Source organism: Delphinus delphis, chromosome 18 (genome assembly GCF_949987515.2).
Source record: "Delphinus delphis chromosome 18, mDelDel1.2, whole genome shotgun sequence".
In the NCBI taxonomy this organism is placed as follows: Eukaryota; Metazoa; Chordata; class Mammalia; order Artiodactyla; family Delphinidae; genus Delphinus; species Delphinus delphis.
The window spans coordinates 12,593,065-12,620,743 of record NC_082700.1 but is presented as its reverse complement, the minus strand read 5'-3'; the positions used below and the strand labels follow the sequence as shown (position 1 = coordinate 12,620,743).

Genomic DNA, 27,679 nt, shown 5'->3' with positions numbered 1-27,679 from the left:
CCTTTTTTTCCCCATTACCCCTATATTGCCCCTCCCCCCTTCCTTTTCCCCACTGGTAACCACTAGTTCATTCTCTCTGTTTGTGCTAAGACTCTTCTTAAGTCAGCTGCTCATTTTCAGAAGCTATTCTATTTTCACATTAACTTGTCTAAAAATGTAACTCCTTAATATAGGTCTATGTTTAGAGCAGGAATAATAACCAAAGTATTTCAAAATGTGTAAAAAGATGTACGTATTACATAATATGCATAAAATGACTGATTTTTTTCATAATATTTCATCATAATTTCCTGACAATGCTTTTCTCGCTGGCTAAATTTAAAAATTAATAATATTGGAGCAGTAGCCAAGATTAGGAACCTTGGGTGGTATTCTTTGCTGGCCCATGAAACACATGAACTATAAATGAGCAAAGACAGGAAAGATAATTTTGATGGGAGGTTCCATATTTCTTTTGTTTCCCCATTTCTCCTATTTTTATTATTCACTCAATTCTTTAGAATTGGTCAGTTATTTTAGCAGATGTTTGCTCTGTGCATCCTTCCCAGGCTAGCACATGTATAATTCTTATTACCTTCGATTTTTAAAAAATTGTCAGAAGCATCAGAAGTACACTGTATATACAGCTCAAGAGAGTAAGCCACATTATCTTTCAGTAACTTATGCGCCCCTCAAGGAACGTGGCCTGAGAAGAGATATTTAGTGTAAATACCAAAGTGTGGGATTTAGCTTCGGAGGGCAGTCTGGATATCTAAAGCAGGGCTTCCGAAACCTTAACGTACGTAAGAATCACATGGGTTGCTTGTTAAAATGCAGGTTCCAGTTCAACAAGTCTGGGCTAGGACCTGAGATCCTGCAATACTGAAAAGCTCCTAGGTTGGTGGCACTGGAGTCCACAGACCACGCCTTGAGTAGCAAAGCCCTAATAAAAAGTGTCTTAGCCTAACTCGATCAGTTGAAGCATCTAGGATACCAGTTAAACATACACACTTAAACCCTCATTTCAGACCTGCTTACTGAATCAGCTCTCCAGGGGAGGGATATGGGAATCTGAATTTTTACCAGATGCCCAAGTGAATCTGTTACTCTTAGAATCATGGTTACCAGGAAGATGAGAACTTTTGGTTCACACAGACTGGTAGGAGATACATGGAATATATGGTTCAAGTCTGACTAGAAAATGGGAAAGATTTACAAAAATTTTTACCAATTCTAATGTAACTTCCCTAGTCTCTTCCTAGTTTTGTCCACACTGTTACATGACAATTCCTGTTCCATTAGAGGCCCAGCCAAAGGAAATGATCCAGATCCTGGTCCTAATCACCTCGCTGACATCCCAGTTTTCCTAAAAGTCAAATGTAATATCACCTTACGGAGCATAAAGAAGAGGCACTGTCCAAAACAGCAGCTGTGTTTATTACATTTATTTAATGGCAAAAGAGATTCTAATTTCGTTTTATTTATAAAACCAGTTGGTCTAATTGAATATATATCAGGAGAATTTTAAACTACTTAAGCATAAGTAGTTGGTGTTATTAGCGATTCAAGAATTTTTGTGCTAAAAAGTATAGTAACTGAAAGTGGGGTCTGGCTGCTCACCACTTAAAAGACAGTAAAGAGGCCAGTTCGGTGGAAAGTTAAGTTTGCTTTATTTTAGATGCCAGCAGCTGTGGGGGAGAGCAGACGCCTCTCCAAAGGCCGACTACCGCTCCTGACAATCAGGGAGCAAGAGCTTCTATACACGGAGGGAGGGGGCTACATGCAGAAACAGTACAGTCAGCTCTGACAGTCGTCTTGAAATTGGTCATCAGTGGTCTGACCAGCATCTCGATTGTTTTAGGGACAGTTAATCTTCACTTCTAGGGTCAGTTTGTTCCCATTTCTTTGAGGCTAGTTCTCGGAATCGTGGCAGCTTATGGCATGGCTACAGCCTGGTCATCATGTAGTTGACTCCTTCCACCTGGTGGGGTTACAGTATCTACAAGACAGCTCACAGGATAGGGCTCAGAGTATTATCTATAGCCCTTGAGGAGGAACTAAAGGGCCTTGACTTTTCTCCATTACTAAACTATTATTATTTGGTCTTCTTAACTGTTTTCCTTTGTTTCTGCATTTTCTCACTTCTCTGATTAAACTTATTCTTTGGCTAAAGTTTTTCCACAGACAAAAGCAGGGGGACGGGGCGGGGGTTGGGTTGGGGAAGGGTCCTGCCCCGTTTCAGTGTATTGTATTAAGTTATTTAGGTTTTTCTCTTTGGTCATAATACTGATTTCATTATATCTGATGTCTCCTGATTTGATTGCTTAGGTGGAAAAATATGCCAAAGTGGAAAAATCTATCAAATCTGATGACTCACAACCAACAATCTGGCCAGCCCATGTAAGTAACCATTGCAGTCTCCATTTCTAATGATGCTGTTTCTAATCTGGGATCTGAATTTATTAGACATATAAAGTACAGTAGCCTTTATTTTGGTATCTTCTTTTGTTTGTTTTTTTAAGAACTTTCTGGGAGTTCAGTGAATTAAAAAAAGGAACAACAATTTAGTTTTGTTTTTCATAAAATGCGGTTTCCATTCTAAGGACGATTTTAATGCATAACTGCATTTTTACTTTTGTTTTGGTCCCCTGTTGGTAGTTGTGATTTGTTTTCTGTTTCAAATTAATAATTAATAAGTTATTCTAAGGATATTTTTAAAGAGAAATGTTTTGTGTATGTTTCTCTAATTGCAGTGACTTCTTAAAGGCATATTTAATTATGTGGCATAATTAATAGGCATAATTAATTATGAATCTAGGAGTGAAATGAGAGTTGTTTTTTTTTTTTAATTTCTTTATGGCTGTGTCGGGTCTTAGTTGGCAACACGCGGGATCTTTGTTGTGGCGTGAAGGATCTCTCGTTGCAGCACACGGGCTTCTCTCTAGTTGCGGCATGCGGGTTTTCTCGCTCTAGTTATGGTGCGTGGGTTCTGTAGTTAGAGCGTGTGGGCTCTGTAGTTTGCAGCATGCAGGCTCAGTAGTTGTGGCGTGCAGGCTTAGTTGCCCCGTGACATGTAGGATCTTAGTTCCCCAACCAGGGATCAAACCCGCATTCCCTGCATTGGAAGGCGGATTCTTTACCACAGGACCACTAGGGAAGTCCCATGAGAGATACTTGGTATGTGCAATAGCAAAAAGACTAATGACAAATGGAAACAGGTTTGCTTTTGAAAGTTTTATCCTTTTCGTATTTAATATTTGCATTCATATGTTCAGTATATGAAATTCTGACATTTCACTAGGGCTTTGTTAACTAAATATCCCGTTGAAACTCTTGTTCCCAGAGTACCATGTTGAAAAAAGAATCCTGAGCTTCTTTCCCTTAGGCTTTTTTCTCTTAAATAGGTCTAAGGACTATGTCCCATGTGTCTTTTTATTGCAAGATGTAAGTTAGTGTGTCATTTACTTCTGATTTGTGTTAATTCTGACTATGTATTTACTGGAGAAGGTATTTATTTGGGATGCTCGGTCTTTTTCAGGATGTAAAAGATGACTATATATTTGAATGTGAAGCTGGTAATCCATATCAGAAAACAAAGCTGACCATTTTGCAGTCACTTGGTGATCCACTTTACTATGGTAAAATACAGCCATGTAAAGAAGACGAAGAGAGTGACAGTCAGATGTCTCCATCCCAGTGAGTTCTGTTAAATACAGGCAGTTGACAAAATAAGCCATCAGAATGTATGTAGCAACTACTGATGAACTATTAATGAATAAAAGTTTCCCTGTTTTGTTAGTTAAATACTCCAGTTAGATTTGGCGGCAGACCTAAGTAAACTTAAATTGTAGTTACCTTGCTGTCCAAGAGTTCTTTAAAATAATAATTTCTTTAAAAAACAAAACCAAAAAAACCTGTGCTGTAAATTCTTCTTATATTTGCTTTGAAAGATATGCCCGTCATATCCCTCTTGGTATATTTATGTGTTGCCACTTATGACTTTTACCTCTCTGTGAGCATGAAGTGCTTCCGGGCAATAATTTGTTTAAATGGGAAGCAAGTTCACTGTAAATTAAATGTAAAAGCTGTTAAAAATGCTTGATATTTCAGCACTGCCTGTAAGGACACAGACTCAGTGCTTAATGTAGTTACTGGCTCTAGAAATACATATATAGTTGTCCCTTGGTATCCACAGGGGATTGGTTCCAGGACCCCCTTGGATACCAAAATCTGCAGATGCCCAAGTCTCATATCAAAATGGTGTAGTATTTTCAACCTCTGTACATCCCTCCCTTGTACTTTTATCTGGGTTACTTACAATACCTAATACAGTGTAAATGCTATGTAAATAAGTAATAAATACAATTAAATGTTACGTAAATAGTTTAGTTGCCAGCCCGTGGCAAATTCAAGTTTTGCTTTTTGGGACTTTTCTGGAATATTTTCCCCCCAAGTATTTTCATTCCATGGTGGTTGAATCTGGGGATGCAGAATCTGCAAATATAGAGGGCCAACTGAAGTTGATATTCCTAAACTTACGGGTTACATGTATTTACTACAAGGTACCAGTATTTAGTTTTGTTTTCCTTGTTAGTTTTATTATTAGTTCTGCTTTTTAATCAAGTCGATGCTGTTTTGAAAAGAAGGAAAAAATAAAGAGAACCTCAGCAGAAAAAAGTAGGGGCCAGCTCTATGTTAAATCCTTACAAAATACTAATTGAAACTATGGCAGAAAAATGGATTTTAAAGAGTAACCTCACCAATACCTAAGTAAAAGTCAATGGGAGGAAACAGCAGTCAGGGAATCAATCCTCAGCTTATTTTTTCACATTAGCAGTTTTTATTTTTGTATGCTAAGTAGAAAAATCAGATATTTCGATTAGCTGTATTTTGCAGTCTTCCCTTTAAAGATACACGTTGGTCATTTTAAATAGTTACTAACTTTTCTCAAACACAAGGGCATATGTTCTCTCATTAAAAAAAAAAATTGTTCAAAAGGCCAACTGATTAGATTTGTTTGACAAGAAGAGAATTGAATTTTTTGCCTTTTACATCAGGACGTTGCTGCAGAAATGCTGCATGGTTTATTACCTTCTAGTCCTTCTCCCATATTCATAAATTACTTGATTTAATAGCTATGAAGTCAAAGTTTGAGCTGCATTAACCAAGTTTTTTCTTTTTTTTTTATATTTTATATTTCAGCTTCTCCACAGATGATCATTCAAATTGGTAATTAAAAAATAAACAAACTCACTATTTTAATACATTAAGAAATCATATAAATGTCAAACTCTTTTAAGACTTGATAAAGGCTTTTTATTTAAATTGGCGATAAACCATCTTCCTTGTCTAAAGTATATTCTAAGGGCCTGCTATATAGACATTAATAATGTCTTCCAAAATCAAAGTTTAAAGTGAGAGGAAGGCCAAAGGCCTTGTACATGGTAGTTCAGTGAATATTGCTGTAGGACAGACACTTGTGAGGGTGTATAGCACTTGGTAACTTTCAGCCCAGATTTTGTTTTGAAACATAGGTTTTCTGCCAAAGTAAATCTCCTTTAAATTAAGTCAGCCAACTTATTCACAGAATTATTTTGTAATGCATGCAGAACTTGGTCATTGCTTCCTATTTTTTAATGTATTTTAAAATTTGTGTTTTCATGATATCTTGGTAGATTTTAATTCAGTTTATAAAATTACTGTCACTAAAATATGGAAGTCTTCAAAAGTAATCTCAGGGCTCCTTAAAACAAGTCTATCTAATACTTTTCTTTTTTAAAAAACAATTTAGGTTCATTATTGGATCAAAGACTGATGCTGAGAGGTAAAAATATTTGCATCTTTATTTGTGATCTGGATGGATTCTTGTAGGGTAGAGACTACTCCATTCGAAGTCAAAGCTTTGATTTTAATTATGCCTAGGTATTACTAGGATTTTTAAATAGAATTAGGAAAATAACAACTAAAAGGATAATGTTTAAAATGTAGCTTTATTTTAAATAAGAGAACTTAGATATATCTACAGTAGCTAAGGAAAATGATTTCTAGGTAACAGTTTAATCAGAATATAAGTAAGAGTCAATGGGTAGTTCTTTTGGCTACTTATTGGTGAAATAATCCCTGTATTTCTGTATTGGAGACAAGATACCGCAAGTATCTTTAGATTGTTAATTAGCAAAATGTTTTCAGCATTAGCTTGTCATTGAAAATATTAGAAGAATGTGCTTTTATCGAAGATAAATTGTCTAATTTTAATTTTTGTGTTATTTTTGATAGAACTTGTTTCATTAACAGTTACTATTCATTTCCTATGTAGTAAATTTATGTTTAAAATAGTTAGCTAATCATTACCTGTTTTCTCCCTAATATTTCAGAGTAGTCAGTCAGTACCAGGAACTGGTCCAGAACGAAGCCAAGTGTCCAGTGAAGATGTCACATAGCTCCAGTGGCTCAGCGAGCTTGAGTCAGCCTTCTCCAGGGAAGGAAACAGAAGTGTGTTTGCTTAGCTTTTTTTGTGCTGTTACTTTTTTCTGCCTAATTGTTCTCAAGGAATCTGAGAAATGTTAAGGACTGTTTTATGAGGGATAGGGGTATTGTTTAGTTTTGTTTTTACTTTTGATTTTCTTTTTATTACTTAACTTTTTATGATGGAAACTTTCAAATGTACACAGAGGTAGAGCAAAAAGTGTGATGAACATCTGTGTATACTGATCACCCACCTGGCGTCAACAGTTACTATTTTTCTGGAGACGATTTAAGGGTGAAGCTTTGCTGTCATCTTACTCTGCTCTTCTCCCTCAAACTTTCTCCCTACCTTATTACTCAGAAATCTTTCCTTCATCCTGTGTATACTGTAAGTTATCTCATGGATCTCCTTATGTGGAATTACATTTTTTTGAAACACCTCTAATACCCAATCTATAAACATTAAACGTACATTGCAGTTTTTTAAACCGTGTTTTCATCCAGGAGTTATAATAGTGTTACTAATTTGTGAATTTCTGATTTGACCTTAATTTTAATGAGTATGCTTAATGTCACTGTCTTAGCAGCCGGAGACCCTGTCAGTTCAGTCTTCAGTATTGGGGAAGGGAGTAAAACATCGACCTCCACCCATCAAACTTCCCTCAAGCTCAGGAAATAGTTCCTCAGGTATCACATTCCTTAGTTTTTTGTAATCTAGAGTAAGAAACAACAGATGATCGTAATCCATTTACTCATATTTTGATTTACTCAGAATTTTAAATTGTAAATCTAGGAAACAGCGTGTATATTTTTCTTCTAGGTAACTATTTTACACCACAGCAGGTCAGCAGCTTTCTTAAATCTCCAACTCCTCCTCCTGCTTCTAAGCCACCAAGTCTTTCTCGGAAGTCATCCATGGATCTCAATCAAGTTAGCATGCTTTCTCCAGCTGCCCTGTCACCTGCCAGTTCATCACAAAGTGAGTCATAACTTAAATTCTTCATTAACTCTTCGTAAGCTTTTGCATTAGTGTTTCTTAAGATGGCTCTTTTTGACCAGTGAAATAGTGAAATCTGAATGTACTGTCTACCCAAAATGTAATTTTTTGAGAAGCTTCATGCCAATCTCTTGTTGACTGTATGTATTACATGTTTATTGTAATTGTATTTGTTCTTCTGTATTTATGTATGCACCTCGTGTATACCTTTCTTATAGACTTGTAACCTACACATCTCCTGAAAAAAATAATGTGGTAGTTAAATGTGGCAATGAGTCCAAATTATTTTTTATTCCAGTGTACCCTTGGGGCATTTTACATTTTATGTAAACTATGCAGCTGATATGGAAAAAAAGTCATAAGAGTTGTTGCTGCAGTCTTATCTTTGTAAATGTAAGAAGCCAACTAGTTCCAAGGTGGTGATACAGTAAACTGAAAGCCGATTTTTCAATAACACTCTTACACTTACAAATTGTTATCAGTTAGTAAAATGTGGGATGATCATAAAGCATCTGAAGATATTAAAATGTAATTTTTACTACTGAATACTTTTTTTTTTTTTAACATCAAGAAGAGTTATTCAAGAATTCTAGCGTTAGTTTGGGAGAATTTCTTCAAATTAGTAAATATCTGAGATATTTAGGTACCAACTTGCAAAAAAGCATTCCAGTTTTTTAGATTTTTTAATAAATAACTAATGTGTGCTGAAAGTTTTAGTACACTGCACAGTGACAGGGTGGTCTTTGCATTAGATGTAAACATCTTCATCTTGATAGCTCAAAAGGTGTAATTTTTCTGCCTTCTTGTTTTGCACAAAGAAAAATTTATAAATTTCCTGAAAGTCTTATTCACACTTCTTATGTTGTGGGTATGGATTATGTTAATCTACTGCACACAGTTGTTACTTTAAGTAAGGGTTGAGTGACAGCTTCTGGACATTCACATTTCTTTCCTTTCTTTCTGCAGGACATGAAAGCTAAAAAAGAAAACACCTCAAGAGCTTTTGGTTTTATTTTTTTGGTTTTTGTTTTTTGTTTTTGTTTTTTTAAAAAAAGTTGATAAACTGTGCATACTTCATTCACAACAGATTTTCTATACATTCTACATTTAAACAGAAGTACACAGTTACTGTTAAAGATGCAGTATTATCTCTCAAATATTTGCTTCATTACTGTGCTTTGTAAAATTTGTGAGGATAAACTTGATGTGTTAGGAATTAAATATGTATATCTAGGTGCCAAATATGATTGTAAATCATATGTAATTTATTAAATATGTTCAGAGTTTATCTCAGACTGTTAACAGAAAATAAGCAATATTTCTAAGTGAAGTCCTAAATTAGTGAAATCGTAAATAACAAAAATTAATTTGAAGTCCTTTTAAACTTTATAGGCCAAAGGTAGCATGTAGGAAACTAACTTTTAAATGGGTATTGTGGTAGAATACAAACGTATATTTTTACTGTTACTGTAATAGCATCTCTGATGGGATTTGTAGGTGATATACTGCATCCTTAATTGTAATTGAGTGTAGCAACACTCATGTATCATGTGTAGAAATTAACACTTGCAGTTAACTGCTTTAAAAAAAACTGGAACAAATTGTCAGTGCTAAATAAGATTCCATTAACCTTATTTTAAAAAGGACTGGCCATTTATAACAAACTAGCAATTTTTATTTTTCTCAATGAGCAGGATCTGGAACTCCTAAGCCATCTACTCCTACACCAACCCCTTCATCGACCCCACACCCTCCTGAGGCTCAGAGCTCAACTCCTATTACCCCTTCAGCTACCCCTACTCCCCAAGATTCAGGCTTCACCCCTCAGCCCACTTTGTTAACTCAGTTTGCTCAGCAGCAAAGGTCTCTGAGCCAGGCAATGCCTGTAACGACCATTCCTCTTTCCACCATGGTAACATCTATAACTACAGGAACCACGGCCACCCAAGTCATGGCAAACTCTGCTGGACTTAACTTCATCAATGTAGTGGGCTCTGTTTGGTAAGTTTGCATTGATGCCCTGATTTTTTTTTTAAGATACTGTAAGCAATCTAAAGAAATTCTTATTTGTGAAATTAAGAACAAATTGCATATTATTGAAATTGAAAGAAAATAGTTTCTATGCGGATAGAAGCTATCTCAACAAGTATGCTTTAATTTTAGGTGATCAATCTATTACATGCACTAATGATACTACTACACATTGACAGTGGCTTAGATTTTCCTGTTTATCCTCTGTTTTACCATCTTTTAATCCATTGATTAGGACATTACTCTTCCAAATTATATTTTAAATATATAGTACTTGATAAATATTCAGTAAATATACAGTACTTGATAAATATATAGTACTTAATTGGTAAATATATAGTACTTAATTTTTGGCAACCTTGCTGTCACTTTCTAGCAAAAAAATGAAACTAAGCCTCCAAATTGACATTTAAGACAAATATCTGTGTTTGTTTAGTGGTTTGTTTTTTAATCCAAGGAATTATGTGGCTGATTTTCCCTTTTATAGTGCTAGTTTAATGCTCTGTCTTATTCTCCTGCAGTGGAGCTCAAGCTTTGATGAGTGGTTCAAACCCTATGCTGGGCTGTAACACTGGTGCCATAACTCCTGCAGGAATAAACTTGAGTGGCCTTCTACCCTCAGGAGGTCTGCTACCAAATGCATTGCCCAGTGCAATGCAGGCAGCTTCTCAAGCAGGTCAGAATATTAGAAATAATAACCTCTAATAAAATTGAAGTCCATGCTTATGTAAAAATGCCATTTTAATGATATTATTTAACATCCTTATTTTATGAAGTATTATGTCGGAAATATTTCCTTTCAAAAGCTTTAAGAGTTCTGGTATTTGAATTAAAAACCCATCTAGCTATGAACTTCTCTGTGAGGAAACTTGGTAAGCCTGTAAGTCTCTGCAAATTTTATCTTTACCTTCCAAAGACTATTATAAAAGTAACTTTTATAATTGTCAGTGTAGTCCTGTCCCAGGTAAAAGAAATGTATTTTGAAAACATATATGAGCAAGAAAAGCAACACAGCATGGCATTTAAAAGCCTCAGTTCTGGAGCCAGACTGCCTGATGTGAATCCTGCTTGTGCAGCTTACTCTAACTGTGTAATCATGACAGAGTTACCTTTGTGCCTCACTTTCTTCATAAATGTGGATAATAATAATACTTTACCTCAGAGTTGTGAGGATTGAATGAATAAATACAGATGAGATGCTTAAACTATGCTTGAGATGTGATAAACATTCAAAAATATTTGCTGTCATCATCATTAGTAGTAGTTTTCTTGCAGTAGTAGTAATAATTATAATTACATATACTGAAAAAGAGTTTTAACAACTTGTGCTTTTTTTTTTTTAATTTACTAATTATTTGGTTGCATCAGGTCTTAGTTGCAGCAGGCGGGCCCCTTAGTTCTGGCATGCAAACTCTTAGTTGAAGCATGCATGTGGGATCTAGTTCCCGGACCAGGGATTGAACCCAGGCGCGGAGTCTTAACCACTGCGCCACCTGGGAAGTCCTGACTTGCACCATTTTTTAATGCTCTTTAAGAGAATGTATGATATCTCAGAACAGTTCGATTTCTTACTACTGAGAAAAAAATTAACAGGAAAAGTAAACTCAGCATAGTAAGAAAAACTTACCTGAAACTTTCTATGAGTTAAGAGAAAGAGAACCCAAAGAATATAATTTAAACATGTTAATATATTGCTGTGATTTTCTAATTCTAGCTCATATTCTTATTTTAATATGTCTAAATATGCTCTAGTGACAGAAGCCCTGGAAATGGAATCAGTGTTGAATTTAGGATTTTATATTTACATATAATTCTACCAGTTACTTGTGGCTCCAAATGCTAACTGTGGGGTCTGAAAGCAGTCACTTAATTTTTCCACCTTAGCCTGAGTTTCATCTGTTCTAAAATGGGAGTGAAAATTTCTAAATTCATTTGGTACTTATGAGAAATAAATGAAGTGATATGAAAGTGCCTTTAGAAAGCTATAAAGCATTATACAGATGTCATCCACCTTTAAAGGGAGTTATGTCTTCTTTTTTTTTTTATGAGAATCCTGGAGGGAATATCAGTATTGTCACATTTTTATCTGATTATGCATTTTCCATTTCTTATACAAGACTTTCATACTGTCATCTGTGCATTATTTGCTCTGTATCTTTTTTGGTACAATTATCTGCTTAAAGGACTATATACATTTTTAACTAGTGTTCGAATTGGTATATTTAGTGAGGAAAATATATACAGTACATACTTTGAGACTGGGATCAGCAAACTATAACCCACATCTAAGCTAAGAATAGTTCTACATTTTTTAAAGTTTGTTTTTTTAAAAAAAGACAAGAGAAAGAGTATATGAGAGTCTCTGTGTGGCCCATAAAGCCTACTGGAAGAGTTTGCCAACCCCTGTTTTATGATGTGCTCCATGTTGTGTCACAGATTTTGGGGAATAAGTTCATAATTAACAGAGCATCGTTTCCTGACTTTCAGCTTGATCCTTACACACAAAATTCAACAGCGTTCTTTAGCATTATTAATATTAGCATTTGTACTTTAAAAAATGGCACAGGGCACACTGCTTCTCAGAGATAGGGTTATTATCATATGCTGTTTAGCACTGAGGAATATAAATAGATGCCAGTCCCTGAAATGTATTTGCACAACAGTGATAGTTTTATTATATTTATGGTGTTTGCATACTGCTAGATTACTTTTCCAACCAACAGTCAAAATAGTTATAAAGAAGTCTCAGTTTCTGAAATACAGATTATAGTGTACATCTGGTGCTCACATCTTTGGTATTGATGAAAATAGGGGGTTTTTTGCTTACAAGAAATTTTTAAAGTATAAAAAATAAGCACATCTGTGCAGGAAGTACTTAAAGTATTATATTTTTATATACTAAAGTATAAAATACTTTCAAGTATAATAAAGTTGTAATTCCCTGTTTTAACCATGAGTTTTATTTAATAGGTGTTCCATTTGGTTTAAAAAATACTTCAAGTCTCAGGCCCTTAAACCTACTCCAGGTAAACCTGAAACACTGCTTTTTATTAAAGTTTTTATAGTTTTTGTTTGTTTGTTTGTTTTTAACCATGTAAGTTTGTACATACCAGCATTTGAAGTTTTGAGGTTGTCCAGAATCTTCTAAGGGTGTGGTTACCTTTGCATGTTCAAGTAGATAAGGGGAAAGAATTGGTATCCTATGTACTGCACTTTCATCGGCTCTGGCACCACTGCCAAGTCAAGAACTAGTTCCAGAGGGGAGAGTTGACAACTGCCCAGGAAAATAACTTGCCTACAATAGTAGCAGCAGGTATACTTAGAAATAATTTCTGTCTTAACAGACTTTTTATGTATGCATGTAGGTATTGCTGTTTGCTTATAGTAGATTTTCTGTGTGAATAGAAATTTTTAAAATTAGGTATGTGTGTTCTTTTCCTGAGGAGAATGTGACTTCGTGGCACAGTGCCAGGCACCTAGTAGTCAGTCAATAAATGTTTGTTAGATTACAGTTTGTGTCTAGTAGTGAGGCTTTTCTTAACACATTTTATCAATGTTAACATATAAAGAGAGATTGTAGGTAAAGAATTTAGTACATGTTGTGAACTTATAATATTCTGAGTGTTATGCTAGGTCCTTTAAGGATGGAGTTCAGTATTAAACTAGTAGGTTGGAAAATGGATGGGATTATCTACAGAGAATTTTTAGAAAAGGTAGACATAAATATAAAGACTTGGAGACAAAGAATGGCAGAGCTATGGATTATTGGGAAATAAACAGATCAACCCAACCTGATATTCAGAAGTAATAAATCAGGAAATACATTTAGAACTAAATCTTAAAACTTATTTCCTGTCACAATACGCAAACAGTGTCAGTATTTACAGACTAATTGCAGAATGATCTAATTGTGTTATGGACACATTGGTTTATTTAGCCGACTTTCCTGCATTTTGCTGTAGGAATTTCTACAAGGATCAGTCTCAGTGTTAAGAGGAGTGGGATTCCTTAATAGCACTGATAATAAGGATTAAGGGCAAAGCCACCTTATAAATTATATTTTGCAACATTTATTACTGTCTACCTAATTGAGGAAGGAACATTTGACCTGTGCTTTGTGCAGGTTTACCTAACAGTGAGCTATGCTGGGTATAGAGCTTTTGACCCGAGACACCTTTTCTGACTATAAAGACCTAAGAGTTCTGTATTTGATATTTGCTTGGACTTTCCCACAAAACTTCAAAGTGCTTTTAACTTAGACTCCTGTAGAATAAAATGGAAAAACCATTTGTTTCCTGATGCATTTGGAATGCATAGTTTTAGTTTTTAGTGTGGAGTTTTCTGGATGATGCTTTTTTAAAAGTTTTTTTTTTAATTTATTCAGAATGACAGAGCAAGTAATGTCTCCAAACTAAATATGGACATCTAATGCATTTTCTTTTCAGCTTTGGAATTCCTAGCTATGTTACATAAAAATCCATGCATTTCTGGTTTAGGGCAAAGCTAGACCAAATTTAGGGAGACAAGTTTTCTTAATATATATCTGATTATCACTAGCTTCTTGTTTATACTTCCAAATGCATTTAATGCTGTTTTGTGTTGATGTATAAAAGGAGTTAAATAAAAGCAGTGTGTGTATTTGGATAGCTAACTATTAACTTGAAGCAGAAAGACTTACATTGGAGATTACTAACATATTTGAGAGCCAAAGTAACAGCATTTAAAAATTGTGTTTAAAGCGATTGTTCCTTTTTTTTAAGGGCAGGAATCTTGTTTTGTTTCCATTTTTGTTCACCTGTTTCCTCAGTCCCTGGAAGAATGCCTGACACATAGTGAATGCTCCAGAAATGTTTGTAGAATAAAGAAATTTAATCTGAAATCGGCTAATTAATTCTTGCTTACTTAATAGCTTCCAGGTGGCTCGCTCATTTTTAACACACTGCAGCAGCAGCAGCAGCTTTCTCAGTTTACACCACAGCAACAACCTCAGCAACCCACAACTTCTGTTCCTCAACAGCCAGGGGAGCAGGTATGTCCTTTCTACCTTCCATATGCTTTGTATCATAGAATTATAACCTTTTTTGGTATATGCCAAGCATATTTCAAGTGTTTTTATTTAGATTGTTTGAACCAACTTTTCATGTGCGGTTTTTCTTCATTAACAGTAGCAGCTATCAGTTATTGGGTGCCTATTTCTAATTCTCACAACCGCCATACTTGAATAGATGATGTCACTTCCATCTTGCATAGTCTGAAATAGATTCAGGTGACTAACTTGCTCACAACCATACATCGAGTGGCAGAGCAGGGATTCAAGTCCAAGTCTTTCTGCCTCTATAGGCCATGTATTTTCTACCCCATCATCATCCTTCTTTTGATAATATTTTGTCTCTATTAGAATACAGATGTTCTTTTTATCTTGAAGCATAAAACAGAGCGAAGATAGACAAAAACAAATACTTTGTACATTGCCAAACAAAATGAAATTGAACAAGAACTACAGTAAATTAAAGTAATAGAAGGAACTTCAGATTTTTCTGAACCTTTGCTGCACTTCGGAATCATCTGGGAAACTAAAAATTACTGATTGCTGAGTCCCACCCTCATCGTTTCTCTTAGTTCATAATTAAATATATGTAATGTTCACTATCAGTCCTTCCACCAAAGATTCCCCAGTCAAATCTTGATTGGATAATGTTCATCCTCTATTAGATTTTTCAGGAAAGGCACATTTAAAACTATTTTTCTTTATTACCACATAAAGGATTACTTGGCTGGATATAAAATTCTTGATTTGCACTTTCTTTACAAAATTGTAAAATACTGTAACATAAAATTTACCATCTTAACCATTTCTAAATATGCAGTTTAGTAGCATTAAGTATATTCATATTGTTGTGCAGCCAATCTCCAGAACTTTTTCATCTTGCAAAAGTGAAACTCTGTACCCATGAAACAACTCCTTATTTCCCCCCTCTTCTAGCCAACTTTCTGTTTCTGTGAGTTTGACTACTCCAGGCACCTCATATAAGTGAAATTATACAGTATTTGTCTATTTGTGACTGACCTGTTTAATTTAGCATAATACCCAAAAGGTTCATCCATGTCGTAGCATGTGTCAGAAATTCCTTTTTAAGGCTGAACAGTATTTCATTGTATTTATGTATCACATTTTGTTTATCCATTTATCCATCAATGGACATTTGGATTGCTTCCATCTTTTGATGGAAGTCTGAGTTATCTTTTTTTTTTTTTTTTTTAATGAATTGTGCTTTAGGTATTAAGTCTGAGAACTCCTCACCTAGCCCTAGGCCCCAAAGTTTTTTTTTCATAGTTTCCATTTAATTCTATGATCCATTTTCAGTTGATTTTTATAAAAGGTATGAGACTTTGGTCCACGTTCATTTTATGGGGGGATATGGATGTCCATTTGCTCCAGCACCATTTGTTAGAAAAGCCATCCTCCTCAACTGAATTACTTTTGCACCTTTGTCAAAGATCAGTTGGCATATATGTGTGTTTGTGTGGCTCTATTTCTGTATTCTCTACTCTGTTTCACCCATCTATGTATTAATATCTGTCACTCTGTTAGTACCATACTGTTGTGATCGCTGTAGACTATGTATATATATACACACACACACACATATATATACACACATACACATACATATAGTAAGTCTTAAAATCAGACACAGTGATTCTTCCCATGTTATCCTTTTTCAAAATTCTTTAGCTGTTCTAGATCCTTTGCCTTTCCTTATGAATTTTAGAATCATCTTATCTATATCTACAGAAGACTTTGCTGGGATTTTTAAAGGAATTGAGTTAAACCTAAAGGTCATTTTGGGAAAGGCTTAGCATGTTTACTATGTGAGTTTTCTAGTCCATGAACACAGTGTGTCTCTAGGCTAAAATCAGCTAGTTTTCAGCATACAAAACCTATATGTTTCATAGATTTACACCTAAGTTTCTTTCCTTCTTTCTTTCTCTTTCTTTCCCTTCCTTCCTCCCTTTCTCCCTCCCTCCCTCCCTTCCTTCCTTTTTTTTTCCCATTCTTGGGAAATTGTTAATGGTATTGTTTTTAATTTCGTTTTCTGCATGTTCATTGCTAGTATACAGAATTGGTTTTTGTATGTTGATCTTGTGTTCTGCAATCTTACTGACCTCACTTATTTGTTCTAGAAGTTTTTTTGTAGATTCATTAGGGTGTTTTTTCCTAAATAATCAATGCCATTTGCAAATAAGGGCAGGTATTTTTTCTTTTTAATCTGTATGCCTTTTTGTTTCCTTTTCTTGAATGTGCTCACTAGAAGTTCTAGTACTATGTTGCAAACAGTGTTTTAAGCTTTAAAAACTTGTTCTGATGAAGCTTTATAGAAGCAATATTGAAAAAAACAAACAGCCCTATCAAAAAATGGGCAGGCCTAAATAGATGAAAAGGGAATCCTCTTGCACTGCTGGTGGAAATGTAAATTGGCGCAGCCACTATGGAGAACAGTATGGAGGTTCCTTTAAAAACTAAAACCCAAGCTGCCATATGATCCAGCACTCCCATTCCTGGGTATATATCCAGAAAAGATGAAAACTCTTATTTGAAAAGATACATGCCACCCCCATGTTCATAGCAGCACTGTTTATAATAGCCAAGACGGGAACAACCCAAGTGCCATCAACAGATGATTGGCTTAAGAAGATGTGTATATATACAGTGGAATATTAGCCATAGAAAGAATGAAATATTGCCATTTACAGCAATGTGGATGGACCTAGAGAATATCAAACTAAGCGAACTAAGAGCAAGACTAATGTTATATGATATCACTTATATGTTGAATCTAAAAAATAATACAAACCAATCTATATACCAAACAGAAACAGACACAGACATAGAAAACAGACGTATGGTTACCATGTTGCAGGGGCGCTTAAATTAGGAGTATGGGATTACCAGATACAGACTACTATACAGAAAATCGATAAGCAACAAGGATTTAACATGTAGCACAGGGAACTACCTTCAATATCTTGTAATAACCTATAAGGGAAAATAATTGAAAAATATGTGTGTGTGTATATATATACAACTGAATTACTTTGCTCTATACCTGAAACTAACAATACTGCTTATAGAAGCCTTAGTAATTATTTTTAATACAGAATCAGTTCTGAAAATTAGGTTTTATTTTCTTGCTTTCAAAATACCATAAGCTTATTCTTGCTAATTCTAAATACCTTTGACGTCTTTTCCTTAGGCCATTCTTTTTGCAAGACCTAGACTAATGTTGATTTTTTTTTTCATATAGGAGTAAAATACTAATTCCACCAATCCAAAATTGTTTTTATTTTTGTACAAGTCACGTGTTATTTTTTTATTCAGGCTTCTGAACAAAGTTGTACCAGTCAAGAACAGGCCTTATCTGCTCAGCACACTGCAGTTATTAACCTTGCTGGAGTAGGAAGTTATATGCAGTCACAGGCAGCTGGTTGGTATCTTCATAACTAAATATGTTGAATTTATTTAAAGTGTCTAATCTATTTGGGATCTCACCATTTTAACTGTTTCTTTTCCTTGTGCAGACAGTTACAAGGAAAAAGTTTAGTTGTATTTAATGTGTGAACTATTAAATGGATTGATGGCACTCAGATTTTTTTCATTATTTTGATAATTGATTAAAGTGCTTTGACCTACATATATTAACAGCAGTTAATGTTTTCCTCATGTTAAATTTTGTTGGGAAAAGTTTACAGTTACCCAACTTACTAGGAAGCTTCTAAAGCTGTTAGCTCTTCAGTTTTCCTGGGTTATTGAGACTGCATTTTTCCAGATTGCACAATCTTTTGTCTCGTTCCAGTGGCTTGTAGTTGTATGAATTAGGACTTAATAGTCAAGTAGCTTAGCTTCTGTAAGACACTTGTAAAAAAATGATTGTACTAAGTGATTGCTCACCACTTCTAGTAATAAATGGTGCACCAAAGATATGTGTTTAATGAAGATCATTTCATCAGTTGAAGATAGCAATTATAACTACATTTAATTAAAATCAAGACGCCACATGTATAAGAAAACTGAGATACTGTTTGAGGATTAATGAGTGAACATGTTAACATTTTGAATTATCATTGGGCTTACCATGATGCCTTTAGAATCTGGTATAATTCTGTGTCCGAATTTGGAATAATTTATGTAAAGTTCTAATTTAGAGGCAGTGAATTTCCAAATGGAAATTTATTAGTATAAACTTTTACCCCACAAGCTATTTTTTCCTAAAATAGCTGTAGTATAATTTAGTGGAAAGAACTCTAGGCTGAAAAATGAGACTGTTCCTAGCTCGACTTGCCACTAATTACCTTTGAGTCACTCAAACGATCCAGGTCTGAAATGTCCTCAACTGAGCAGTGAAAGAGTCCCTGATCTCACTCAGCTCTAAAAGGTTCACCACCTTTGTTGCTAATAGTGTAGTCTAACATTCATCTTTTAGCACTTGTCTACCAGTTTTGTCCTTATGGTAGTTTGGATTTCTCCCACTCCATTTCCTACCTGATTGGTTATATTTTAAAATAACATACTGTATTCAATGTTTTGCTAGAAAGCCTTCTCAACAAAATAGCACTAGTATCAAATTTCATTGAGATGTAAGAAAAGAGAGGGATACAGTGCTTTGGCCCACATGCTTTCCCTTCTCTTCCATGTCCAGGAAGTTCTATCATCAATGGTACCCTCAACTAACAGGAGACTGTACTAAATTTATTCTGAAATGTCTGTGATTTGATACTTAAGATTAATCATACTGATACTTTTCTATTATTTCATTTTCTGTGTTGTCCTTTTCTAACCCTGGTAGCCTTCAAACTTTCTGACTGGCCTGCTTTCCCCTTCTCCTCTCTGTAGTGTTGTCTCAGCTTGGCTCTGCCGAGAACAGACCTGAGCAAAGCCTTCCTCAGCAGAGATTCCAGCTCTCCTCTGCCTTTCAACAGCAGCAGCAACAGATCCAAGTAATCCAGCAACTTCACTCTGGTTACATTTTTAAAGATACTCTGCTCCAAAAGTACTTCAAAATACCTTACTTTAGTTTTATGTTACTGTCTTTTAAGACTATACAGTAATTGGTAAATAATTTAGCAAATTTTATTTAAAAGTCTGACAATTTTAGCCAGTGAACTTGGAGCACTGAATATTTTGTACATTTAAGTCATACTCCTTTCCTAATTCAAAATCTTCCCTGAAGTGCTGGTGGCACATTAACATACATTTTTATAGGTTTCAGTACATTTTGAAATAGTTGTAAGTGCCAATGGTTAACTTTTTAATACTGTACTGCAGAAAAAGGCAAGTGTACCAGTGTTCCTATTTGTAAATGTCATACCTGTTTTTGAAGAATGTTGTTCCATTATTCTAGAAGTCAGCATATTATAGTTGACTTTCTTTAATTTGCAGGGTGGTTTTATATTGCTATAAACTATCATACAACAAAATGGTAACTGAAGTTGCTGAGTTACTGCAATATAGACTGGCCAGGCAAAGTAACAGAAATACTTTTGAAGTTTACCAAGAGCCATTTTTAAAGCCCGCAGCAGGCTTCTGTGCCACTGGTGCTGTTTGACTGTGCATTGTCCTGATGTGGTATAGTCCTTTTTTGTTACCTTGGTGCTTTCTCCCTTTCAGTTTTGTTGTTTTCATCACTCTCAGGAAAAGCATCTTCCATACCTGCCTACCTTTAACCTAACTTGATTTTTTTCCCCTCTGCTTTGCAGCAGTTGCGGTTCTTGCAGCATCAAATGGCTATGGCGGCAGCAGCAGCAGCACAGACAGCTCAGCTACATCGTCATCGGCATACAGGCAGCCAGTCAAAAAGTAAAATGAAGAGAGGCACGCCAACCACTCCAAAATTCTGAGGCTTGCATTATTTTTTTTTTAAAAAACGTAAGAGCATTGAATCAAAAGGATTCTGAGTTTCTACTTCGTTTTTGTTTTTTAATGTGTCAGTATTTTACATTGCTAGATATACAAACTTTATACAGAAGCACAACCCTATGATTTTTAAATAAAAACAGGGAAATGGTTTAACGAACCATTAGGGTGAGTTTGCCTAAGTCATTGCTTTTTAAAAATGGTTTCACTGTACATAATACAGAAGTGACCTAAGAAATACTAGAAACATCTTTCAGAAGAATGTAGTTTGATATTTATTTAGTATAAAAGGTTTGTGCACAGTGTAACAAATACAGTTTTTACAAATCTGTTTTGAAAATGTGGTGGTTGTTTATTTGGGTTTCATACTCTTAAATACTTCATCCATCAGTTTTTTTACTTCTTTGTGTCTTGTAACGGCTCGGCTCATACAATCTTGAAGTTTAGCTCCAGTCAGTCCACTTCCACCTGAAAAAGTATTGTGCCAACACTTATTTTTACATGATCTACATCATGTCAAGTTATTGACATAAAACCAAAAAAGTGAATAATATAAACCAGTGGTGTGGTCTCAAGATTTGCAGGTTTATGTTTTAACAAGACCTCCTGAAGTTTAAGAACCACTGACATACAATATAAAAATGCAAGGCATCTGAAGTAACAAAGAAACCACATAGTAAATTTACATTACATAAACCAGTAAAACATCCCACATTCCATTTGGCCCTCCCTAACATAAAGAAGCTCATGCTGAGTTTTCATCTACGTGTTTAGTACTGCAATGGAAGGAAAGTGCGTGCCTGGTTTGTGAAGACAACATAGCTTGCCTTCCTCGTCCATTACTACTGTTAAGGTTCCAGTTGCCAGGTTTTCCTCCTCTTCAGTAGGGTCAACTATAAGCAGAGTGCTATTTTAAAAATGAAAAGGTATAAATTATCAACCCATGGGACAAATTTTATTTTAGAAAACCGTACAAATTAAACTCACTACCTGCATTTTAGCTTAAGCAAGGAGCTAGAACTGGTAGAAACCAGAAAAGTTAACAGCAACCTGAAATTCTACTACTTGTAAGAATCTTTGTCCTCCCTTCAATTAAATATACAACCTTTTAATACATTTGATTAACTTACTCATCAAACACAGCAAAGGAAGTTGCAACTGGATGAGTTCTAATATTCAAATAACTTTTCTTCTTTAAATTAACTTCTGCTAAAGCAGTTTCTTCATTTATAGTAACTTCAGGCAACTGTACTAGAAAAAGGCGAATATGTAAAGTCAGTCTCTCACTCTAGTGAAAGAAACAAAAAGGCATTCTATGCTTCATTAATTCACTTTTCCCTCTATTAAACTTGTCCAGAACTAGTATTTTTAAAAAAATATATCTTAGAACAATTAAGGCAAATACAGTAGATACAAACACGTTTTTCTTTAATTTAGAAACACATGAATGATAGGTAAGTCTTAACAAAAACTTTTAAAAATTTATTGAGAAATTTTACCAAAACGGAACATTCTGACACATAAGTAGGAGTATTGCCTAAGGTTGCTTACCATTTTTTAAAGCTGCTAACAAAGCAAAGGTGCAAGCATCCAAAATGTTTCCATCATGGTTGAGGCAAATGAGATCACAGTATAGAACCCAAGCAAGCTAAAACAGTTTAAACAAAGTGGAAATTAAAGCCTTCTGATTGCTATAACGTGGTATTTGTTTCTACTTACAAACCACACCCTTGGCTAGACAATCAAGATAACCTTCAAGGCTCAGAAACTTTAAAAAAAAAGAAATTAAATTTCCCCCACAAAACATTTCAGAATTAATAAAAGCTCATAGCTTCTTTATTCCTCTTACCTTTCCTGGAGAGATACACAAGTCCTCTTTCTGAATTACCTGTGAACTTGATTTGAAGACATAGAACACAGTAAATAAAAGTTCAAAAACTCTCTAAAATGAATGATAGTCACATTTTATCATAATGATCTTACTTTTCAATGACATCTGCAATGAACTGGCTGGCCACCTGGGCCTCTTCTCCAGGAGGTCCAGACCGAAATCTCCAGGAACACAGAGGTGATAGATCCACATTAGGAACTGAAAGAAACTGCAGCTATGAACCAAACATCACCTGTCGTTTAGTTTTAAAGATAATATCAATCCATGGCAAAGACAACTGTAGACATGGATAGGCTTTCCAAGTGGAAAGCACTGTAACACATCAGTTATATTCTTTTTCATCTCTGTGAGAATCTTATGCTTAGATAAAATTTATTTTTTCCCACACAACCGCCCCGCCAAAAAAAAAAGCGTGTGTTTAAGAAACAGCCTTAATCCTAAATTATTCACAAAAGTTTCTGGGTTTCTTTCAAAATACCCCAATCTGTAACAGTAAATAGCCCCTCTATTCATACCAACTGTTCTGCATTTTTAAAAGGTTGGTTCCTACCATAAAGAGAAGATGGTCCAAGTTAAGGAAAAAAATCACATACTGGTATAAAGGAAAATTCTTTATGGAGACAGAAAAGTTTGCAATTACAGCCCTTTGCCTAAGAGAATCTATTTTCTTGGTTGATGACATCTGTATAAACCAAAAGTGATCAAACAAGTTTGATAAAAGGTATTTACAAAATTCTGTATCTTGCTATTATGCTATCTTCTAACATAAACATACATAAAACTTTTCAGGGACGTCTGAAGCTTATGAATAATTTTTGCAACTCACCTAAGATTTAACTATAATAATAGTGTTAACTGTCTTAAAGTATTTGTATTAAATTTATGAAGGCATTTAACTTACCAACATATCCTTTATCAGGGGCATCTGTTGGTGGTGCTCCAAATTCCTACAGAAGCAGACAAATGTTTCCTATGAAAGAAGCTACTAAAAAATTGTGAAGAAGTCAGTTATGGAAGCCTCTACCAAAGACCATCTTAGCTAGTTAACTACATCATGAGCATCTACTGGGAAGATGAGCTTAGGAACGTATGTCAGGGGCTCTAGGAACATTGGACCGCGCCTCACCAGCTCTGCAAGGCAAGAAGGCAGTGCAGTAGCACAGCTGATGGTAGTGCTACTCATCAAAATTACTTGGGGCTCTTTAGATTTCTGTCCCACTCTCTCTTCCTAAGAGAAAGAAAATAGATTCTCTTATTCAGTAGCCAAGAATCTGAATTTTTAAACTCCAGGTGATACAGTCAGATTTAGGAATCGATGGTATAACGGTCAAGAGCAAAAGCCCTAGAATTACCTAATTCAAAAGTGAGACCCACACCTTTTGGCTGAGAGACTTTGGGCCAGTTATTGAATGAACTTAGGTTAAGTAACTCAGAGTTCAGTGTAGTCGAAAAAGCAGAGGCTTTGGAGTCAGTCATGTCTAAGTTCTATTCATGAGCCTTATGTTCCTGGACAAGTTACTGAATGTCATGTAAAATAGGAAATGAAGAAAGAAATACTTCAAATGATTATCCTGAGGATTAAACTGGATAATTCTGTAAAACACCTAACACAAGGTGCCTGGAACATAGCAAATACTCAGTAAATAGTAGCTATTACTCCCTCAAGTTTTTCTTTTGAGCAATTTCTACACATTTGCACAGATTAAATGGCATCACTAGATAAAAATGTCATCAAAAATCTCTCAATTTCTCAAATTACAACCAAATTCTTTAAAAAGTAAAGGTGGTGAGGATTGTTTTAAGTTGTTCCATTTCAGCACATTTGAGAATGTTCATAAATTGTAATTAAGAGCCATTAAACTTGGGTTGTATTATCTAAAACTCAAAGGTGAAAACTTGGGAAATGAAAACAAATACTAAAAAAGACACCTTATTGCCTAATCAACAGCAGAACTACAGGTGTGTATTACAATCTAATAAGTATATAAAGCTAATTTAGTAACTCAAATCTTAGTAATATATACAGTAAACCTACCGCTTTAATTCCACAAATTACTGTAGTGTTTCCCAGCTTCACTAAAGAAGAACCATCTGCAGTACCAATTGAACCTGAAAAGGTAAGTATTTAAACAAAATGAAAAAGTGTTTTCGTCTTCTACGTATGATTCTATCTTGCTACATATCTAAGTTGTTTATGAAAATTTATTCCTTTCTTGAGTCTTTCTAAAATTACAGTTGACCCCTGAGCAACATGGGTTTGAAATGCACCTTTCCACCTATATACAAGGATTATTTCCAATAAATATTACCACAGTACTACACGATCCACAGTTGGTTGAGTCTGAGGATGCACAGCGTCGGTTACGAAGCACCGATCCATAACTGTAAAATTACGCTTGGATTTCTGACTGTGCGAGGGCCGGCACCCCAACACCCTCGTCGTTCAAGGGTCAGCTGCACTGGTCTAAGGATTGTTCATTGTCCCTGAAGTGAGTTAATCCTTTGTTGTTCAATCACAGGGCTGTTACAAAGATTTAAATCTCTTGACACAAAATCCCTTAGACACGGTAGAATTTGTCTGAAATACTGTTTAAATGGCTCAGAGGCTAAAACTTGGGAATGTCATATAGGTAAAATTGGGAAATTCCATGTTTGCAACAGAAGGTTTAATAAATGTAAGATATGTAAGAAAACCATGTCTTAGAAGTTTTGAACAGGGGAAAGCAGGAAAACACTTTATAGTTATTTTAAAATTTAAAATGAGCATAACAACTGAGAGGACAGTGAGTTTAAAAAAACTTTGCAAAGAAAAATTTACTTTAAATAAAAACTATTTTCAGAACTGAAGCAACCTCAACATTCTATTTTAGAACTCAAAATACCCTCACCTATGTTGACAGTTGTGGTCCTGAATTCACCAAGTTCTCTTCCATCAGGACGGCAATTCTCTTTCTAAATAAATATATGAAAGTAGATTACATCTACGTATATATTTTACACACACCAGTGAAAATACACTAAACCTCGTTAATTCAAATTAATTTGAATTACTTGAAAATTGTCTTTTAAAAACTGAGGTATAATTGTCGTATGACAGTTTAGGTGTGCAATGTAATGATTGATATTTGTATTTATGAAAAAAGCACGATATCATTATCAAAAAGCAAAAAATGTACATAACCACCTTTACTTACCAAAAATCTTCTGTAATACTCCAGAGGTTCCACAGTTCTGAAACACATGTTAAAAATGAGATAAATTAGTAAATCAATATAAATCCAGAAACTGGCAAAAATCTTAATAGTGTGGTAATGGAGCAGAAATCTCCAAAATTTGTAACTAAGTTTCTTTCATGAATTCTAACGTTTATGTTGCCACGTGTTGCTAATTATAAAAATTAGATACCTTTGCAATAATCATACTCAAAGACTGTCCTTAATTTTGCTTTAAACAAGTATAGGGTTGGAGCCCAAAACCCTCGGGCATCTTTAGAAGAGGATTAATACAGGTGTGAAAATAACATCACTCTCACTCTGAAGCAGGGATTCTTGGTGGGCAGGAAAAAAAAGTTACATGTTTTTCGCTATCCCGTGACTGAAATTTAGCATACTCTTCAATTACGACCGTTGGCAATAAACCATTAATGTTAGCCGTACCTGCGACTTTAACAACCACAGAGAGTAAATGTTTTCGTTTTTACTTTAGAGTTGTCAAAGGTACCTGTAAGACTCATCGTTACTTCGAAATTCCAGGAGTTAGTTACTAACCTCCCCAGGAGATCTTAATTAAGAAAGTTAATTCTAAAACAGATGTATATCTCATTATACCATAAACTTGGAATTTATACAGATAACTGTTTCAGTACAATTGGTTTCCTTTGCGATCTTATTTCTTTTATTTAAAACTGGACTCAGAACGAAAATCTACAAGCTTCTCCAGAGCGGCAGCAAAAACGCTTAAGTAAAACCTTCCGAACGAGGAACAACGCTTTTAGAAATAAATTTCAAGGGAGAGGGAGAGCAGCGTGGCAGGTGCTTCTAACAGAACACTTTTCACGAGGTTACAACTGCTCCCCGGGGTCTGCAGGTCTACTACACACCAAGCCACAGCGCTCGCAGCGGGTAGCGAGCTCAACACAGCCCCTTCCAGCGCTCGCCTCCCCGACGGGAAGAGGCCCCCTTTCCCTTCACTACGACCACCTCCAGTCCTCCCGCTCGCCGCCCGCTTCCGTGGTGGAAAGAAGTGGGAACCAGGTGTGTGTGTGTGTGGGGGGGGTCTCCTGGGGAGAAAATTACGGGTAACGGTAGCCGCCAACCGGCGCGGTACGAACTCGCGCCCGCCAGCCTCCCACACTCACTTGAATCCGGCAGCCATCTTCCGCCCGCGCGTCTGCGTCTGCGCGGCTGCGTCTGCGCGGCTGCGTCTGCGCGTCTGCGCGTCTGCGCGGCTGCGCCTGCGCGCGCGCCGCCTTCGCCTGGGTAGCACTGCCCCTTCCGCCGGCTCTGAGGCCCCGCTTCGCATTTTCAATACTGACGCCTGCGCCCTTCTCCCGCTGCCGGGTATCTAGAAGACAGGGTGGAGTGGGTGGAGCGGGCGGCGTGGGGAAGGTTTCCAGCCTGCATTTGCTTAGACTTCCCCTAGTCAGACGCCCCTCGAGGTTTCCTAGACTTTGACACGTTTTGACGAATCGGCTATTACAGAAGTGATGAGTGCCTGTTTAGAGACTGGTGGTTGAAGAGTTTCAGAGAAAACCGACCTTATATAAAGCAAAGAATCAGGTGTTGAGTGTGGAGCATAATTCCAGTGTTTCAGGGTCCTTTTCCCTTCTCCTTCTTATTCTGGGCCCTGGGCTTGCCTTCTCCCAGGTAAAAGCCTCCCTGCTCCAGCACCGAAGAATTACGTAAATTTTCTGTGCGCTTGTTTTCCGCACCAGGTGACATTTACAGGTGCCGGGAGCGGGCTCCAAAGGAGCAGCTTTTGTTGTATCCTGTGTCGTGGCTCAAGACCTCCATCTCCTTCGTATAAAATACAGGGCATCCAATTCAGTTTGAATGTCAGATAAACAAAGAGTACACCCAAAGTGGTTCGTGTTATTGTTACCAGAAGCTGGGGGAGAACTGGGAAAGTTTTAGAAATAGATGGTGGTGATGGTTGCAGGAAATTGTGAATGCAGTTAATGCCACTGTAGTGTACACATAAAGTGGTTAAAATGGGAAATTTTATGTTTTATCACAGTTTTAAAAAATTAATGTAATATACCAAAAACAAATGGGTGGGTTATATGGTCTGTGAGTTTTATTTTAATAATGCTGTTAAAAAACGATTCGTTTCCTATGTGAAATTCAACTTATGTGGACATCCTGAATTTGTACTTGCCAATTCCGGCAACCTTACTACGGTGGAA

General features: G+C 35.8%; 2 protein-coding genes across 15 annotated transcripts in view; one reads left to right on the top strand and one right to left on the bottom strand.

Annotated features, from left to right (window-relative positions):
* SUPT20H (SPT20 homolog, SAGA complex component) overlaps positions 1–20,419 on the top strand; it is a 39,287-nt gene extending 18,868 nt beyond the window's left edge. For 8 of the 14 annotated variants that reach the window (XM_059996066.1, XM_059996069.1, XM_059996073.1 and 5 more), the window contains 14 exons: positions 2,308–2,379; positions 3,518–3,675; positions 5,182–5,208; positions 5,771–5,803; positions 6,354–6,471; positions 7,029–7,131; positions 7,265–7,423; positions 9,373–9,442; positions 9,994–10,148; positions 12,443–12,498; positions 14,382–14,501; positions 17,853–17,958; positions 19,365–19,468; positions 20,228–20,419. In XM_059996066.1, coding sequence (XP_059852049.1) covers positions 2,308–2,379; positions 3,518–3,675; positions 5,182–5,208; positions 5,771–5,803; positions 6,354–6,471; positions 7,029–7,131; positions 7,265–7,423; positions 9,373–9,442; positions 9,994–10,148; positions 12,443–12,498; positions 14,382–14,501; positions 17,853–17,958; positions 19,365–19,468; positions 20,228–20,368 — 1,422 coding nt within the window. In that variant the 3' untranslated portion in view covers positions 20,369–20,419. Of the gene's footprint in view, positions 1–2,307; positions 2,380–3,517; positions 3,676–5,181; positions 5,209–5,770; positions 5,804–6,353; positions 6,472–7,028; positions 7,132–7,264; positions 7,424–9,135; positions 9,443–9,993; positions 10,149–12,442; positions 12,499–14,381; positions 14,502–17,852; positions 17,959–19,364; positions 19,469–20,227 lie in introns of all 14 variants that reach the window. The other 6 variants (XM_059996074.1, XM_059996075.1, XM_059996071.1 and 3 more) reach the window with 5 other exon arrangements.
* Positions 20,420–20,482: 63 nt separating this feature from the next.
* On the bottom strand, positions 20,483–26,708 carry EXOSC8 (exosome component 8). Its single transcript, XM_059996080.1, has 11 exons — positions 26,633–26,708; positions 25,470–25,506; positions 25,164–25,227; positions 24,311–24,384; positions 23,177–23,222; positions 22,368–22,473; positions 22,234–22,279; positions 21,936–22,032; positions 21,515–21,635; positions 21,185–21,291; positions 20,483–20,852 (listed from the first exon to the last, which is right to left on the bottom strand). Exons 1-11 carry the CDS (start codon positions 26,647–26,649, stop codon positions 20,737–20,739), a joined length of 831 nt encoding a protein of 276 aa, XP_059852063.1. The 5' UTR covers positions 26,650–26,708; the 3' UTR covers positions 20,483–20,736.
* Between the last annotated feature and the right edge of the window lie 971 nt (positions 26,709–27,679).